This window comes from Mustela erminea, chromosome 19, assembly GCF_009829155.1.
Source record: "Mustela erminea isolate mMusErm1 chromosome 19, mMusErm1.Pri, whole genome shotgun sequence".
Taxonomy (NCBI): Eukaryota; Metazoa; Chordata; class Mammalia; order Carnivora; family Mustelidae; genus Mustela; species Mustela erminea.
In genome coordinates, this window is record NC_045632.1 from 15,420,360 (window position 1) to 15,437,942 (window position 17,583).

Here is a 17,583-nt window from a genome sequence, read left to right on the forward strand (position 1 = left end):
GAAATATGGTTTGGGTCCTCTCTGGAAGCTGGGGCATGGTCTGGGGTCTACCTGAATGTTATAGTGTGATTTAGGGTCCCTGCAGGGGGTTGCTCTGGATCCCCCTTTGGTGCTGGGATATGACCTGGGGCTCCCACTGGAGTATGGGGCAGAGTCTGAGGTCACCAAGGAGAGTAGGACAAGGTTTGTGGGTTCCTGGGTGGCTGTAGAACATGGTTTGGATCCTCAGAAGAGGTAAGGCATGGTCTGAGGTTCCCCTGGGTATTGGGACATGATCCCAGGTCTCAGCTGCGAGATCCGAGTCCCCACGCCAGTTGGGGCGTGGTCTGGGGGGGGTCTCGGGGGAAGCCGGCAGGGCTGGAGGTGGGGCTGGGGAGGGGTCGGGGGCGGGCCGGTGGCTCCGCAGTGGAAAGGGGTCTGCCGCGCGTCCCCGGGCGGGGGTCTGGGCGGTGCGGCCGCCCCGCCCGCCCCTCCGGTCGGCGCCCCCTCCCCCCTTGCGGCGGTGGTGGCGGCTGGGCTCTGGCGGCGGGCGGCGCGGAGGGCGGAGCTCGGCGGCGGCTCAGGAGGGAGGGCGGGAGGCGGGAGGGAGGCGGCCCCGCGGCACCGCGCCCCCTCCCCCGGCCCTCCCCCCACCATGGCGCGGAGCGAGGCGGCGGCGGCGGGGCCGGGCCCTGGGCCCCCCCGGGCTGGGTGAGCGCGGCCCGCAGCGGCCCGGGAGGCGGCGGGCGGGGGCGCCGGTGGGAGCGCGGGTGTGAGCGTGCGAGCGTGAGTGTGTGTCCGCGGCGCTGCGGCGGGCCCGGCGTGCGCTCGCGCGGCCCTGTGTGTGCCCGGCGCCGGCGTGTGCGGCGCCCTGCTTGTGTGGCCATCCGGGTGTGTGCGGGGTGTCGAGCCGAGGTGCTGTGTCCGGCCGCGCGCGTGTCCCCCTGAGTGGCTGCCCCTCTGGCTGTGTGTCTGGGGGGCTGTCGCGCGTCCATCGGAGGGGCTGTGTGCAGGTGTGTGTGCGTGGGCTGTGTGCCCAGGTGTGGGTGCCCCCCGCCTCCCCCCACCCCCAGCCAGTGTGCGCGGGGCTGGCTGCGTTGGGTGTTTGGGTCCAGGTTGGATGTCCATCCTAGGGTTTGTGTAGCCGGGTGTGCCCGTTTGGGTGTCCATTTGTGTTGTGTGTGTGTGTGTATGTGTGTCTGCGGGTTGCATGTCTCTGAGGGTGTGTGTCTGTGCGTCCACCTCAGGTTCCCGGCTAGGGGCTGGGGCTCGTTCTTGTGGGTCCAGGCCTCTGTGTGGGTTGGGGGAGGGGAGTTTGCCGCTTCCTCGGTCCATGTCAACTGGGGGGTCCTCAGCGGTCCTTGGGGGAGACGGCCATGTCTTCCCCTTCCCGGTGCCTGGGAGGTGGGGGGGGATGGGCGGCCGGTAGGTGGACAGATGGAGGGATGAGAGGCCGAGGGATGGACAGATGGGCTGGAGGGGAGGGGCACAGACCCGGCCCTTCCCCACCCACCCCACCCCAATCCCCCCACCCGCCAGATCTCCGCAGATACGGCCTGCCTGAGTTGCCGGCATACAGATGGCCAGGCCGGGGGATCTTTGGGCGGCTGGAGGGAGGATTGCCTTGCAGCGGGGCTCTAGGACTCAGCCCCCCAACCCTTTGAGACTCCACCTGCTGAACTCTGACCTCAGGCCCTGGCAGGTGCCTCGGTTGGGGGTGGGGGAGGATGTGCTGGGAGGGAAGGATGTTAGGATTTCTTTGAGCTGGGATGTAGGTGGGGCGGGGGTACCTCAGGGCTGGGAGGGATGCGTGTTCATGACTGTGTGTGTGAATGTATGCCTATCTGTTGACTATGCCACTGTGGTTCAATATTTTATGTGCATTTTGGAAGTGTGTAATGTCCCTCCCAGGGCTGTTGTGTGAGTATGTGTCTGTCATGAGTGAACATCTCAGAATGTGTGTGCAAGGTGGATCTTTTTGTGCCTGTGGGCTTGATTATCAGTTTTTGTGTTGCCTGTGTGTGCTTGTAGTTATGTGTATGTGTGAGGTGTGTATCTGCTGGTGTGTGCATTTGTGCATCTGGCGGTGTGGGGATGGAGCAGTTTTGTGACCATGCACCTTGGGGATATGTGAAGTTGTGTGAGTGTGTAGGATTGTGTCTGGGCATTTAAGAGCCTGCACCTGTGTGTCACCTGTATGTGCAAGTGAGTATATGTTGTATGTATGGGCCCCTGTGTGTTGGCAAGTGTGCACGTGTGTGTCTGTTATAGAAGCATGAATCTGGTTGTCTGCAAGGGGGCACACAGGTTTCTCTGCTGTGTGTGTCTGTGGGTATGTATGAATGTGCAAAGGAAAGTCAGTGCTGTACATGCGTGCTTGTGTGCAGGTGTGTCCACCTTGAGGGTGTGTGTCTGTGCTGTGAGTCCATTTATGTGTCAGTGTTGGTCTTTGGGGATTGGGGTTGTATCTGTTCATACGTGCAGGGCAATCTGTATGCACGTGCTTGTCTCCCTGGCACGGGGCTGACCTTACTTCTTGGCCCAGTGAGACTGGAGCCTGTGTGGCCTGACCTGTGGTATGCTGGGGTCCTTCGTGGAGGGGGGTGTCCAAGGACACAAGTGTGTCCACATGCCGGGCCAAGAGCCCACGGAGAGTGGGGGCACACATCTGGCTGGTGTGTTCCTAGAAATCCAGATGTGGAGACGGTCCATGTGGGTTTTGGTGTGTCCGCAACATGTTGGTATGGCAATGGTATGATGGCGAGGATGGGAGCCTCTGGTTCTTTCCTACAAAGTTGGTGGACTGGGATGTGAACTCTGTAACACGCTGGGATCCTGAAATCCTGGATCTACAAGAGAAGGTGACTGGGAGGCCAGTTCCTGGATCTTGAGGAAGGAAGAAACCTAGACTCTGGAGTTTGAAGAAGGAAGAGACGGGTTGCAGACGCCAGGTCTTGAGGGAGGAGGGGGCTGGGTTCTCTGGCCTGGTGAGCCCATAGAGGACAAAGGGTTAAAGTCCTGGACTCCTGGGTTTGGAGGGTGAGCAGTCCTGAGGCCCAGACTCCCTGGATTCCAGAAACGACTCGCTGGGTCCGTCTGAGATCGTGTAGAGTCTGCAGCAGGAGGGCGGAGAGAATGATCACCCCAGAGATTTCCTTGGCCAGGATGGTCTCTGAGGCAGGTCTTCAGAGAAGAGCCCGAAGGATGCTAATAGGATCATTTTGTTCCTTTGCAGGTACCGGCCCAGGCCCTGACTCCCTGCAGAGAGGTGAGTGGGGTCCTCCAGGCTGGGGAGAGAGATGTGGAGTGATTGGGCCTGCTCTGAGACAGTTGGAGGCCTGAAGCCCTGCCTGGTATGGATTTCAGGGCAGGGTACGGCAGTGTCCAAGGGGTGGGGGTGACAACAAGGTCAGGAGCATCGTGTTTGGGTCAGGGCTCATGGTAGAGCCTGGACACGGGTGGTAGGTGGGGATTTTGGGCCTGGAGGCATCCCCTCTCTGGATGGGTAAGGTGGTGGGGACAGGGAAGTCTCCTGGTGATATGGGAAAAGGGCACAGAGAGTTTCACAACATGAAGTGATCCCCTGCATTTGGAGAGCGGCACGGACATGGTTTACCATTTGTGTGTGTGCGTGTGTGCATGTGGGAGGATCTCCTGGTCACCTGACCTGCTGGTGGCTGAGAGAGAGCCAGAGAAAAGTGATATGTTAATAATTATTAGTAGTAATAGTAATAATATTTAGTAATAATAGTAAAAATATTTAGTAATAATTACCAATAGTAATAATAATATGATGATGATGACGATGATGATGATGGCTGCTAATATTTATACAGGGTTTACTCTGTCAGGAACTGACCTAAACATGTTACACTGTATTATCTCTGAATACTTAAAATAACCCCATGAGGTAGCTGCTCCCATTATCCCCCATTTTATAGATGAGCACACTGAGGCACAAAGAGAGGCAGTCACTCCATTAAAGTCACGCTGCTGGGGTCTGGGGTATGAGCCGCAGCAGTCAGGTCCTGGTTCTTCCTTGCGATGCCACACTGCCTCTCAATAAACGTTAGCTATTTCCATTGCTGTTATTATTCCTTTCACTTGAGTCCCACCCCAGCTGTGGGAGGCAAAACTGTGTACTTGCGCTTCACAGACTGGGGTTCTGAGCCTTAGAGACCCCGCAGCCGAGCAGGTGCAGAGCCGGGCCTCTGAACTTGGGAGCTCTGCCTGGCAGGCCAGGGTTTTCTATCTGAGACCGATCAGTCTCCCGGGCACAGAGCACAAGACCAATTAATGGGGGGCACTCAGAGACTCGGTGGGATGCCCCAACTCTGCCCCTCGTCCTCTGTGCATCCCAGGCACTGGCTCTCCGTCTCTTTCTCTTTCTGCCTCCCTCTTGGTCTCACGATAGTGTCTTCAGATTGCCTCCTGTCTCTTCTGGCTCGCTCTCCCCTCTTCATCTTTTGATCTCAGTGCCCTTCTCTGTGTCTTCTTCTCTGTTCTTCAGTCTCTCTTGGCTTCAGGCTGGCTCCTTGCCTCTGTACCTTTCTTTCAGATTCTTTCTGGTTTCCTTTCCTTTTATTTATTTATTTACTTACTTGCTTATTTACTTATTTATCTATGTGAGCTCCTGGCACAATGTGGGGCTCGAACTAACCACGCTAAGATCTAGAGTCATATGCTCTGCCCGCCAGGCATGCCTCAAGTTCTCTTTTTGCCCCTTTCTCTCTCTTTCTCTCTCTCTCTGTTCTTGCCAGTCCACACCCCCCCCCCCAACTTGTCTCCCTGTCTCTTCACCTCTCTTTCTCTGACTGTCTTGGTCCCCTCACTACAGCCTGGAAGACCTAGGGCCACAGCAGGCTGCAGCCCCAAACTGCAGATTCCTAGGAGGTGGGCTGGCAGGGACTGGGTGCAGGGTGGGGTGAAAGCAGTTTCAGGGACGCCCCCTTCCCATCCTTTCCTCTTCACCCCCCACCCACCCCTTGTTGTGATGGGAGTTGACACGTCGTGGGCTGCAGGCACCGCAGGGAAATCCCTGCCGGAAGGTTTTGCCTGGAGCAGAGGCATAGCGTGAGTGTGTGAGAGTGTGGGCACGTATGGGGCCTTGTAAGTGCCCGCTTATGTGAGCATGAAAGCCTGCCTGCTGCCTGGGAGCTCACCAGGGCCCAGGATGAAACCTGGCTCAGAGAAGGACTTCCCAAGGCTGAGCCAGAAGACGTGTGTTTTTCTCAGCCCCTCCTACCTTCAGATTCCCTCTGCCACTCCCAAGGGGGGATATGTTTTGAGGGGGGGCTTACCCTTAACATTCACTGAATATTTACTATGTGACAGACCCTGTGCTCAGTGGCTCCCACTGAATGAGATCACAGAACCATTCCAACAACCCAGGGAAGATGGTACGAACATCATCCCATTTTGCAAATCAGGAAATTATGGCCTAGGTTAGGGGAAACAATAATTTGGGATCACCAAGCGAGCAAGTGGGGGAGCCAGGACGTGAAGTCTGGTCTGTATGATTTCAGAGCGCTTACTTTTAATGATGGTGCACACTTCTACGCCCGGCACATAGCGGGCACTCCGTGGTCATGGTGATAATAATCACCAACATGAGTTGAACAGATTTCATGGGCCAGGCGTGGTTCTAAGTACATAATGCTCATTAACCCATTTAATCCTCACAGAGGTAAGGCCTGTTCTTATCTCCATTTTACAGATGAAGAAACCGAGATTCAGAGAGGTTCAGACACTTGCCCGAGGTCACACAGCTAGTAAGTGTCAGAGCTGGAATTTGAACCCAGGGGCTGTGGCTTTGAAATTCATGACCTTAAACCCTAGTCAGCCATGAGTTTTCCGAATATTAAGTGGGTACTGGAAGGCCCAGGCTTAGTCAGGTGTCACCCCGCTGGTTGGGAAATCATGAGAAGTCTGGGCCTTCTGGAGGAGAGTCAGTTGGGATTGGGACACTCAGGGGTGGGGTAGTGAAGTTTATCAACCAGCGTGGAAATATTGTCCATTAACGATGAAACGCATGGCCGCTGATGAGCAGTCCTGCCACTGTTCTGCCGCGGGTATCGGGAAGGGAGGGACACAGTGGTCGGCCAGGCTGGTGGTCAAGCCCTGCGCCTGCGTAATCCCGTCTCCTTCTCTCGCAGGTCTCACGCCCCGCTGCTCCCGCCTTCCCCCTGCACCATGGCTCCGGGCCCCTTCACCTCGGCGCTCCTCTCGCCGCCGCCTGCTGCCCTGCCCTTTCTGCTGCTGCTCTGGGCTGGGGCATCCCGTGGTCAGCCCTGCCCCGGCCGCTGCATCTGCCAGAACGTGGCGCCCACGCTGACCATGCTGTGCGCCAAGACTGGCCTGCTCTTCGTGCCGCCGGCCATCGACCGGCGCGTGGTGGAGCTGCGGCTCACGGACAACTTCATTGCGGCTGTCCGCCGCAGGGACTTTGCCAACATGACCAGCCTGGTGCACCTCACCCTGTCCCGCAACACCATCGGCCAAGTGGCCGCTGGCGCCTTCGCCGACCTCCGCGCCCTCCGCGCCCTGCACCTGGACAGCAACCGCCTGGCCGAGGTCCGCGGGGACCAGCTCCGCGGCCTGGGCAACCTCCGTCACCTGATCCTTGGCAACAACCAGATCCGCCGGGTGGAGTCCGCCGCCTTTGATGCCTTCCTCTCCACCGTGGAGGACCTGGATCTGTCCTACAACAACCTCGAGGCCCTGCCGTGGGAGGCTGTGGGCCAGATGGTGAACCTGAACACCCTCACGCTGGACCACAATCTCATCGACCACATCGCTGAAGGGACCTTCGTACAGCTGCACAAACTGGTTCGCCTGGACATGACCTCCAACCGCCTCCATAAACTGCCCCCCGATGGCCTCTTCCTGCGGTCCCAGGGTGCGGGGCCGAAGCCGCCCACGCCGCTCACGGTCAGCTTTGGCGGCAACCCGCTGCACTGCAACTGCGAGCTGCTCTGGCTGCGGCGGCTAACCCGGGAAGACGACCTGGAGACATGCGCCACCCCCGAGCACCTCACCGACCGCTACTTCTGGTCTATCCCAGAGGAGGAGTTCCTGTGCGAACCGCCGCTCATCACGCGGCAGGCGGGGGGCCGGGCCCTGGTGGTGGAGGGCCAGGCGGTCAGCCTGCGGTGCCGCGCCGTGGGGGACCCCGAACCCGTGGTGCACTGGGTCGCGCCCGACGGGCGGCTGCTGGGGAACTCAAGCCGGACCCGGGTACGGGGGGACGGGACGCTGGATGTAACCATCACCACCTTACGGGACAGTGGCACCTTCACCTGCATCGCCTCCAATGCCGCCGGGGAAGCCACGGCACCTGTGGAGGTGTGCGTGGTGCCCCTGCCTCTGATGGCGCCCCCGCCGGCAGCCCCGCCACCTCTCACCGAGCCTGGCTCTTCCGACATAGCGACACCCGGCCGCCCTGGTGCCAACGAGTCAGCTGCTGAGCGCCGGCTCGTGGCGGCGGAGCTGACCTCGAACTCGGTGCTCATCCGCTGGCCTGCCCAGAGGCCTGTACCCGGAATCCGCATGTACCAGGTCCAGTACAACAGCTCCGTGGATGACTCCCTGGTCTACAGGTGGGTGCTGCAGTCCCAGGACGCCCCGCCCACCGACTCTCGGGGCCCTCCCCTTCATCTTCGCAGCCCCTTGGCCTTCTTGCTCAGCCTCGGTTCTCTAGATGGCTGTGCGGAGTTGTCCTGGGCTCTCATTTGCCCTGTCCCCTCCTCTTTCTACTTCTGTCTCACGATCTCTCTCTGCTTTTCAGGCATTTAGTAAATCTTCGTTGAGACCCCACACAAGCCAGACGTTAATATGCCCAGCACAATTCCTACTCTCTGGGGTTCCTGGTCTACATCACTGCTGGCCAAAGGTGTCTGGCCATTTACCTTGTCAGTTAAACATTTTGGAACATGAACTATATTCGCACACTTACATATGTATAGTTACATTTATATTTACAGATTACATACCAGTGTTACTGTATCAACCCACTGGGTACATTACAGAACAGAAAAGGAAAAGTATGAGAAAAATAAATAAATGCTCCTTTGATCTTACCCACTTCGTTGCGAAGTGGTGATAATGCCCCCTCCCATTTTATAAACACCTATGTTATTTCCACCATCCACTAGGCTAGAAGCCCTTGCTCTGGTGTAGACAGATCTGTTCGGTATAGACAGACATTAAAAGGTTACTTTCTCCTATCATCTCTGTTATTCTCTTGCTTTTGCCTCTGTCTGCCTGTACCCTCTCTCCCTCCAGCTCTTTTAAGGCACTGAGCCCTTGCTCTGCACTAGGCCCTGTGCCACCTCATTCAATCTTCCCAGCTCTGCTGTGAAGTAGTGATGATCCCCTCTCCCATTTTATAGATAGGGAAACTGAGACTCAGTGGGAGGAAATCACTTGATCAAGGTCACAGAGGAAAGTGGCAGAGCCAGGATTCCAGGCCTTACCCTTCTAACTGCTAATCTTTCCCTTTTGACATTGAACAGACATTTAGTGAGCACCTGCTGTTTGCCAGGCAGGGATTAGGGGAGAAGGAGAATACATTTCTGTAAATGACTCTTGGTTTCTGTGACTCTCCACCTCTCTTTTTCTCTCTTTCATTATTTAACCCTTGGCCACTGTGTGGGGGGAGTGGGGAGTATCCTCAGACACTGCATGTACACAGATGTTGGTGGCCCTCTGTCCCCAGCAGGGCAACAAACCCCTGGTCTCTTCCTTTCCCCTTAAGGCCACAGTTCCAGTCCCCTGTCCCCCCATTGCAGATCCCTGCGCTCCGGTGCTGTAGGGGTTAACCTCCTCACTGCTGCCATGGGCGGAGGTGACGACCAACCAGAAACCTGATCTGCTGCCTGCTCAGGTCTTGCAGCCAATTAGAGACACACCAGCTGAGGCTTTCTTAAGGAGCCAGCCTCTGTCCTTGAAAAGTGGGGAGCCCCTAGCAACTGGCTACTTTGGGGGAAGGAGCAAGAGGTATCCAAGCCTCTTGGGAAGGGGAGAGGAGAGGATGAGGAAGACATACAGCTAGGGGTCCGAGGTTGGATGGGGTGGGGGCAGTGTGTGAAATGGCAGGAAGGGGGGTCCACCGGAAATGTGGGTAGGCCTTTTGGTGGGGGCTTATTTGAAATCTTCTGGTTGAAGGGTGGCCCTTGGTGGTAACAGAGCTAAGGTGGGCTTCAGGACCAGAGCTGGCCTGGTCAGAGGGAATGTGAAGTTTCCCAGAGAGAAGAGGCCCATGGAGATGGGGGTGTGGCCTCTCTCAGGAGACAGGGCTCCTGCAGCATGATCCCAGGCAGAGGAGGCCCCAGTCCTTGTCTCTGGGGACCCACTAAGAGTTTTGGAGGTGGGGAAGGCTTGTGAGATTGAGTCCTGGGCATGCAAATTCATGTGGACATGGCAGTCCTGGCTTAGCCAACAGCCCAGAAGGGATGTGCCAAATAGAAGAGGGTCAAGGCCTAGTGGGAACGGTCTTAACAGATGGGGAAGAGTGCAGTTGGCAATAAAGTGTGAGCCACAGCAAGGGTTACTGGCCAACACAGGGTGGGATGTGAGCTAATCATGATGAAATTATTGGGTGCCAGGCGTTAGGTGTGTTAACTTATTCACACATCACACTATCTTTATGATGATCTTAATATCTCCATTCTGGGGAAGCAAGGCACAGAGGGTTTAAGAAACTTGCCTAAGGTCACAGAGCTAGCAAGTGGCAGAGAGACTCAAACACGGGCTCCGAGACTTTGTCAGCATAATGGCTCCTTTACAATGATCCTCATTGGAGGGCAGGGGCCGATAGCAAGAATGGGGCATGTTGCTTGGTTACATTTGACCCAATTACGGATGAAATTTATCTGGGCGGGGGGCATGATTTCATGACCTCTGGTGGTATGGGGCAGAGTGTGCACACAGAGTGACTGATTGCAGGACATGCAGAGTGGGCATGGCCCTAGGCACAGTAGGGAAACCATCCCTAGGAGGCCTTGGGAGTGTGGCTTGGAAGCCACTGCTCAATCAAAAGGGGAGTGGCTTATAGATGGCCCCTTAGTGGATGGGAATAGGTACTTGAGGGGTTTGGTAGTTGTCCCAGAAGACAGACACAGCTTGATGTATCTACCCAGAAGTGGGACATGCAGGTGAGGGCCGTGGCCTCTGAGTTTCCCCAGAAAGGATGGGAATACATAGAAAAGAGAAACTGGAAGAGCATCCATTGTCCCAATTGAAGTAAGACAGAGTGGGTGAGCTGACCTCAGCATCCGCTTGAGTGAGGATGAGACATACAGGAAACGAGATGAGGCCTGTTGTATGGGGGCCCTTAAAGGGTGGAAATATGTAGACCTTAAATGGCAGTTGTCCCAATGAAAGTGAGACACTGCCAGGTGGGGTGTTCCTTGAGGGCAGGCCTTAAAAGCTGTAGCACCCCCTCCCTTGCTGGGGGTGGGGGGTGGTGGTGGTAGTGGTGTGTGTGTCAGGATATGCAGATGAGGGAGCAGGAATGGCAGATATTACCTAATAGGTGACAAGACACCACAGGAGTTGGTCTGAGGGCAGGGCAGGCAGAGGAGGGCCATGGCCCACAGCAGGGGTCCTGACAGGATGGGAATTTGTCGCTTGAATGGCTGCTACTATCCCATAGAGGGTGAAATACCAGTAGGGACACATGGTTTGGTCCCCCCTGGTCACCACGGGTGGGGCATGAAAACGAAGTGATGCTAACCCAGTGCTGATGCCCTCCTGTCCTGCAGGATGATCCCATCCACCAGCCAGACCTTCCTGGTGAATGATCTGGCAGCGGGTCGCGCCTATGACCTGTGCGTGCTGGCTGTCTATGACGATGGGGCCACAGCACTGCCGGCCACTCGAGTGGTGGGCTGCGTGCAGTTTACCACCGCTGGGGATCCTGCACCCTGCCGCCCACTGAGGGCCCATTTCTTGGGCGGTACCATGATCATCGCCATCGGGGGCGTCATCGTCGCATCGGTCCTCGTCTTCATCGTTCTGCTCATGATCCGCTATAAGGTCTACGGTGACGGGGATGGCCGCCGTGTCAAGGGTACCTCCAGGTCGCCGCCGCGGGTCAGCCACGTTTGCTCGCAGACCAACGGTGCAGGTGCATCGCAGGCCGCGCCCCCGCCGGCGCAAGACCGTTACGAGGCGCTGCGCGAGGTGGCGTCCCCAGCTGCTGCCGCAGTGGCGGTCGAGGCCAAGGCAACTGCAGTTGAGACGGCTACCGCGGAGCCAGAGACCGTCCTTGGACGCTCCCTGGGCGGCTCGGCCACCTCGCTGTGCCTACTGCCATCTGAGGAAACCTCTGGGGAGGAGTGTCAGGCAGCGGCGGGCCCTCGGAGGAGCCGTTCCGGGGCCCTGGGGCCGCCAGCTTCGGCGCCTCCCACTCTAGCTCTGGTTCCTGGGGGGGCCCCGCCTCGGCCGAGGCCACAGCAGCGCTATTCGTTCGACGGGGACTACGGGGCACTCTTCCAGAGCCACAGTTACCCGCGCCGCGCCCGGCGGACAAAGCGCCACCGGTCCACGCCACACCTGGACGGGGCCGGAGGGGGCGCGGCCGGGGAGGACGGAGACCTGGGGCTGGGCTCCGCCAGGGCACGCCTGGCCTTTACCAGCACCGAGTGGATGCTGGAGAGTACCGTGTGAGCGACGGGCGGGCGCCAGGACGCCTGGGTGCCGCGGACTAACGCCCAGCCGCACGGACGCTGGGGCAGGACTCGGGGAGAAAGCACGGCGCCTAGTCGTCGGACTAGAGGCGGAGACTTGCCCTTCTTGTCCCCGGAGTTGGGGGGGCGGGGCTCCCTCGTCTGCGGCTCTTGGTCATGCCCCCGGGCCCGAGGGGGTTAGGGGGCAGGCAGCCGGGCCCCCCTCCTCCACGGACTCCTCGCCCCCCTCCTGCCCCTCCCCCCGCGCGCTCGCGGACCTCGCTGGAGCCGGTGCCTTACACAGCGAAGCGCGGGGAGGGGCAGGGCCCCCCCGACACTGCAGCACTGAGACACGAGCCCCCTCCCCCCGCCCGGGACCCGGGGCAGGGGCGAGGGGCCCATTTCTTGTATCTGGCTGGACTAGATCCTATTCTGTCCCGCGGCGGCCTCCAAAGCCCCCACCCCCACCCCATTCACTTCCCTGGTCCCGTCGGGTCTGGCTTGGGGTCCCCCTTTCTCTGTTCCCTTCGTCTCTGTCCTGCCCCCTGTCGTCTTTGTCTTACGCGTCTGCCCTTCCCTATTTGTGTCCCCTTTCTCTGTCCCGTCGTCTCTTCTCCCTCCACCCTCCCATTTCTTGTCCAGTTGTTTCCCTATCTCTCCCGATTACCTCTTCCCCTGCACATTCTCCCGGGCAGGTCCCACTGGAAGGACCAGACTCTCCCCTATTCCTTCCTCTTTTCCCAAATAAATCCCCACATGAACAAAGTCCAAAACCAAATTCCCCTCCCTGCCGGAGCCGGGACCCTCCGCCGCAGCAGAATTAAACTTTTTTCTGTGTCTGAGGCCGCTCTGCTGACCTCTGTGTGTGTCTGTGTGTCTTGGTGTGTGTATGTGGGGGTGTGTGTGTGTGTGACCTGGATTACAGCATGAGGACTCAAGTGAGACTGAAGAAGGGATGGCTAGTTGGGACCCGGGAGACTCGGGATAGTCTCCTGTCCCCTGAGAGACTTAGAGGTGGGGAATAATAAAAATAATACTAGCTAACATTTAGTGAGCGCCTACTATGTGCCAAGCCCTCATTTAACCCTCTAAACCCTAGATATCAGTGCTATTATCCCGTTTTGCAGATGAGGAAATTGAGGCCCAGGAAAGTTAAGACTCTTGCCGGAGGTCTCCGAACCAGCACAGAAAGTAGCAAAACTGGGATTTAAAAAGGCAGGCAGCCTGACTTCTGATTCTGTATTCTTAACCACAGAATTGTGCTGAATAGCTGTTGGATGTCCATTCCACATTGCGCTCAGCACAGCTCCTCTGAGGTGGGTCAGCTAATTGAAGTAGGTATGTTTGGTCCCATTTAACAGTCAGGAATCTGAACCAAGGAGAAATGAAAGTCACTTGCCTAAGGCCCCCAAATGAAGAAATGGGGGAGCTGGCAGGTTCCCCTCTTTCTGTCCCTCACTGCTGCACTGTGCACATTGCCTCTGGTGTCTGTCTGGAAGCTAAGGAATTGCCCCAAAGACCTTAGCTGAGCATAGATATCCAAAGTCAGCCTTGGGGAGGGGATGAGGGAAAATGATCATTGGCCGGGGTCTCGAATCTGAGGGATCCTGTGTGCAGGAATCTGCTGGGAACACAAAGGATGGTGTGGGAAGAAGAGTTTCTCAGGTGAGGCTGAGGGCTGTGGCTGGGGAAGGACCGTAGGTTGATGGTCTGGTGGGATGCCCCAGCCCTTGGGGAGGGGGAGGCCTGCAGTGGAAACTGCTTCCCAATCCTGGAGAAGGAGGAGGAAGGCTTCTTGCCAGCCAGGGGCCCCCTGAGGCCTGGGGAGGAGGAGAGGAAGACAGAAATAGAAACAGAGCAGGAGGGAGGGGGATGGATCTGGGCAGACAGGGTGGGAGGCAGCAAGGACAGAAGCACCAGCGACTCACAGGCCATGAGGCTCCCTCACCCAGTGGCCCAGCCACACATCCATCTCCATCATCACGACTCCTGGATACTGAGGGCTTCCCACACGCCAGGCACTGTGCTCACGAACCCTCCCTGATGCAAGTAGAGAGTATGCAACCCAGAGCCCAGCAAAATGGAGTTACTCAGTAAACGTGATTGCATTTATACACTGCAGCAGATCTGTGTAGCGTGTGCAATCACTTTTCTAGAGCAGGAATCTGAAGTTGAGAGGTTAAGGAGTTTGCCCAAGATCATACAGCCACAAAATGGCAGAGCTACGATTGGAAATTTTATTGTCTCCAAATCCTGCACACCCAGCCATCTGACTATATTGTCTCTGATTCGCCCAATAAAGCTTTATTGAGCCTGTACTGTGTACTGGGCCCTGTGCAGGGGATACAACAGTGAAAAAAATAATCAAATAAAACAAACCCCTCCCCCATGGAGCCTATATTCTAGGCATGGGGATGAGAGTAAACAAGCACATAAATGATGTGTCTGGGGGTAAATAAATGCCATGGAAAGAATAAGAACGGGAAGGGACGGGGACTGACCAGAAGGCCTACTTTAGATTGGGGGCTCAAGGAGTATGATGCTGGAGCTGAAGAAATCCCTTGTAGGAAGAGCCAGGATAAAGCATTCCAGGCAAAGTGAATAGCACATGCAAAGGCCCTGAGGAAAGAGTGTCCTTAGTGTTTTAGAGGTAGTATGTCTGGACTGGAGCGAGTGAGAGAGCGGGAGGGGAGGAGGAGGAGAAGCAAGCAGGGAACAGATTCTGCAGAGCCTTGTGGGCTGGGGTCAAGAGTCCAGATTTTATTCCCCAAGCTATGAGAAGTCAATGGAGGGTTTTCTGTAGAAGTGATATATGATGTCTGATTTTCATGGAGACCCCGGCTGTGGGGTGGGATGTATGTGTCTTCAAAACAGAACCAGAAACTGCCATCTACCCGACATGTTCGGGACCCACATGGTCCCTAGTTCAGTTCTTTGGATAACACTCCACCCTCCTTCCTTCACCTGTAACCCCTTCATTTGGTAGAGAGTTATCAGTCAATGCCAAAGCCGTGCTGTTTTTCAAAATTGAGAGATCTAAACCCAAGAAACAGGTACACTAGGTGAGAGAGGGCATAGTATCATCCAAGGGAAATGTCTGAGTAGCTCTTCTGTGCCTGGCCCTGGGCTGGTCACTGACTACCCGGGAGTGACCAAGACAGACTCAGTCCCTGCCCTCCCAGAGCTGAGGGCGATCACAGCCCTACTGCTGTAGGAAGAACAGGAGCCTGGGAGCCCAGCAGAGCTCTCTGACCCTGCCCCAAGGTTCGGGGACATGTATTAGTCAGTCTTTAGGTAGCAAATGACAGGAATGCAGCTTCCCTGGATTAGACCTAAAAAGTGGGCATTGTTATCTCATAAATCTGGGGAGCAGACTGTCAAGGGTAAAGCTACAAGGAACTTGGCCTTAGAGACTGAAAGTCAGACTCAGTTTCACCCAGACACTTTATTCACTCATTTCTCTTCTCTGTTTCTCTCAGCTCAGATTCATCCTTTTCAACAACATGTGGGGGAAAATGGCCATTTATTTACAGACACAGATTTAATGCTTCTAGCACCATAGCCCCAAAGGTAAAATGGCAAAATCTCCTCCCATCCTAAAGGAGGTGGTGGTGGGGGGGAACAAGGGCAGGGCTCTGATTGGCCTGACTGGAGTCACATGACATTCTTGCTCTGACTGTAGTATCCAATGTAATGCTTTGATTGGCCAGGTGGGGGTCAGGTGTCTGGGTTGTATGTTCTGGGGGAGGGGAGGTTACTAAAATAGTATGAGGTTGAACCAAATAAAATCGCCAGTTTTGTAGGTTAGAAATGGCAGAATATTGGCAATTTCATATGATTGTCCCTAGATAGTCACCAGAAAAGTAGGATGGGAAAGTTTTTAGACATATGAAAGCAGTAAGAACCCCAGTACACCATGCAGAAGGTGCATGGTTTTGAGGGAGAAGGTGGTATTAGCTAAGACATAAGGGATGAATGGGAACAGACCAGGTGAAGACTTCATGGTGGCAAGAGAGTGATAGGACATGTCTCAGGCACAGGGAACAGCAGATACAGAGGCTGTTGTGTGTGGGGACAAGGGAGGGCTTGCCACCGTGCTCTGGAGATGGAGTGCTCTGACTGATCTAACCTGAGTCACCTGTTCAACTAAATGAAAGAATAGGAAAATGGGAGTTAGTCCCCAAAGGAAAATTGAAGAGCTTTACCAGGAGAAATGAATACTGACCAGGCCAAACCAAAATATACCCAGATCAAAATTTTTTGTTAGGCCTTGGCATCTCCAAGAAGGGATTTGTGACTGTAATTCTGGCATGCCTATTGAAAAGGGTCAAATGCCAGAATTCAGATATGTCCTATATGATTCAAATGTTTATTAGCAAATATATATATTTGATAACATAAGCTCTACGCCCAACATGGGGCTTGAACTCAAGACCCTGAGATCAAGAGTTGCATGCATGCTGTACCAACTGAGCCAGCCAAGCACCCCATATTAGCAAATATTAATTGACTACCTTCTCTAGGCTTTATGCTGGGTATACAGAGATCAATTTGTGAGGATACCTCTGGCTGCAATTAACATGACTTAAGACATTTATCTCATTTATTTTTTTTTAAGATTTTATTTATTTATTTGACAGATAGAGAGCACAAGTAGGCAGAGAGGCAGGCAGAGACAGAGAGAGGAGAAAGCAGGCTCCCCGCCTAGCAGAGAGCCCGATGCGGGGCTCAATCCCAGGACCCCGGGATCATGACCTGAGCAGAAAGCAGAGGCCTTAACCCACTGTGCTACCCAGGAGCCCTGTTTATCTCATTTAATAAGAAGCCTGGAGTTAGGAGTTTGGGGGTTTTGGTGCAATGCCTCACTGATGTCACCAAGGACCAATTTCCTACTCTTTAGTTCTACCTACCTTCCTTAGAAGAATAGCTTCATACGCTTGGCTCATTGCCTCCTGGCCACAAAATGGCCACCACAGCTCCAGAGCTCACATCCTCATACTAGTGAAGTATGCAGGAACTAAGGGAACACATGGAAGAGTTTTCTTTGCATCAAGGAAAAAAATTCTAAAATAAGAGTAAGAGCAATAAATACATATGTGGGGCTTAACCTGTGCCAAGAACTGTTTTAAATTCCTTACATATGTTAATGAATTTAAGAAGCCCTTCAGTTGGATGGCCATCCCAAACTGCAAGGCAATCCCGAAAGCAGGTATCAGGCAAAGGAAAAGAAATTCATGCCATGGGCTGAGCAACTTATATCTTCCTTGCCACTGATTGCTTTAGGCTTAAGCATGTGACTAAATTCTGGCCAATGAGACAAGCATGCACATCCAATAGGGAGTTTCTCTGGAAGGTTTTCTTTAATTTTTTAAAAAAAATTTTTAAAAATACTTTATTTATTGGGGCACCTGGGTGTCTCAGTTGGTTAAGCATCTGCCTCCCGCTCAGGTCATGATCTCAGGGTCCTGGGATTGAGCCCCACGTTGGGGGGGGGCTGCTCAGCAGGGAGTCTGCTGTTCCCTCTCCCTTTGTCCCCCCCTCCATGAACTCTCTCAAATAAATACACTTGATCTTAGCCAAAAGGCCAAGAAGCGATATCTCTCAAATAAATAAATTAAACCTTTTACTTATTTATTTGAGGTGCCAGTTTTCCTCGCTTTTAAGAACTGTGGAAGAGGGGCACCTTGGTGGATCAGTCAGTTAAGTGTCCGACTCTTTTTTTTTCTTTTTTTAAGATTTTATTTATTTATTTGACAGAGAGAGAGGTCACAAGTAGGCAGAGAGGCAGGCATAGAGAGAGGGGGAAGCAGGCTCCCTGCTGAGCAGAAAGCCTAATGTGGGGCTCGATCCCAGGACCCTGAGACCATGATCTGAACTGAAGGCAGATGCTTAACGACTGAGCCACCCAGGTGCCCCAGGTGTCTGACCCAGGTTC

The 17,583-nt window shown here is 55.1% G+C and overlaps 1 protein-coding gene across 7 annotated transcripts; it reads left to right on the forward strand.

Annotated features, from left to right (window-relative positions):
* Positions 1-649: 649 nt before the first annotated feature.
* Positions 650-12,504, forward strand: LRFN1 (leucine rich repeat and fibronectin type III domain containing 1). 7 transcript variants are annotated; one of them, XM_032326202.1, is made up of 5 exons: positions 650-690; positions 3,215-3,332; positions 5,696-5,750; positions 6,135-7,577; positions 10,743-12,504. In XM_032326202.1, the coding sequence occupies exons 4-5, from the start codon at positions 6,172-6,174 to the stop codon at positions 11,647-11,649; spliced, it is 2,313 nt and encodes a 770-aa protein (XP_032182093.1). In that variant the 5' UTR covers positions 650-690; positions 3,215-3,332; positions 5,696-5,750; positions 6,135-6,171; the 3' UTR covers positions 11,650-12,504. The 7 variants fall into 7 exon arrangements, with proteins under 7 accessions (XP_032182093.1, XP_032182094.1, XP_032182095.1 ...); XM_032326203.1 differs by lacking the exon at positions 650-690 and adding an exon at positions 717-992; XM_032326204.1 differs by lacking the exon at positions 650-690 and adding an exon at positions 717-894.
* The last annotated feature ends 5,079 nt before the right edge of the window (positions 12,505-17,583 follow it).

What these genes read in the sequence shown, in the direction of transcription:
- LRFN1 (XM_032326202.1), top strand. Translation starts at nt 6,172, where the DNA reads ATGGCTCCGGGCCCCTTCACCTCGGCGCTCCTCTCGCCGCCGCCTGCT. An exon ending in GATGACTCCCTGGTCTACAG is followed by an intron (nt 7,578 to 10,742) that starts GTGGGTGCTGCA and finishes CCTGTCCTGCAG; the next exon opens with GATGATCCCATCCACCAGCC.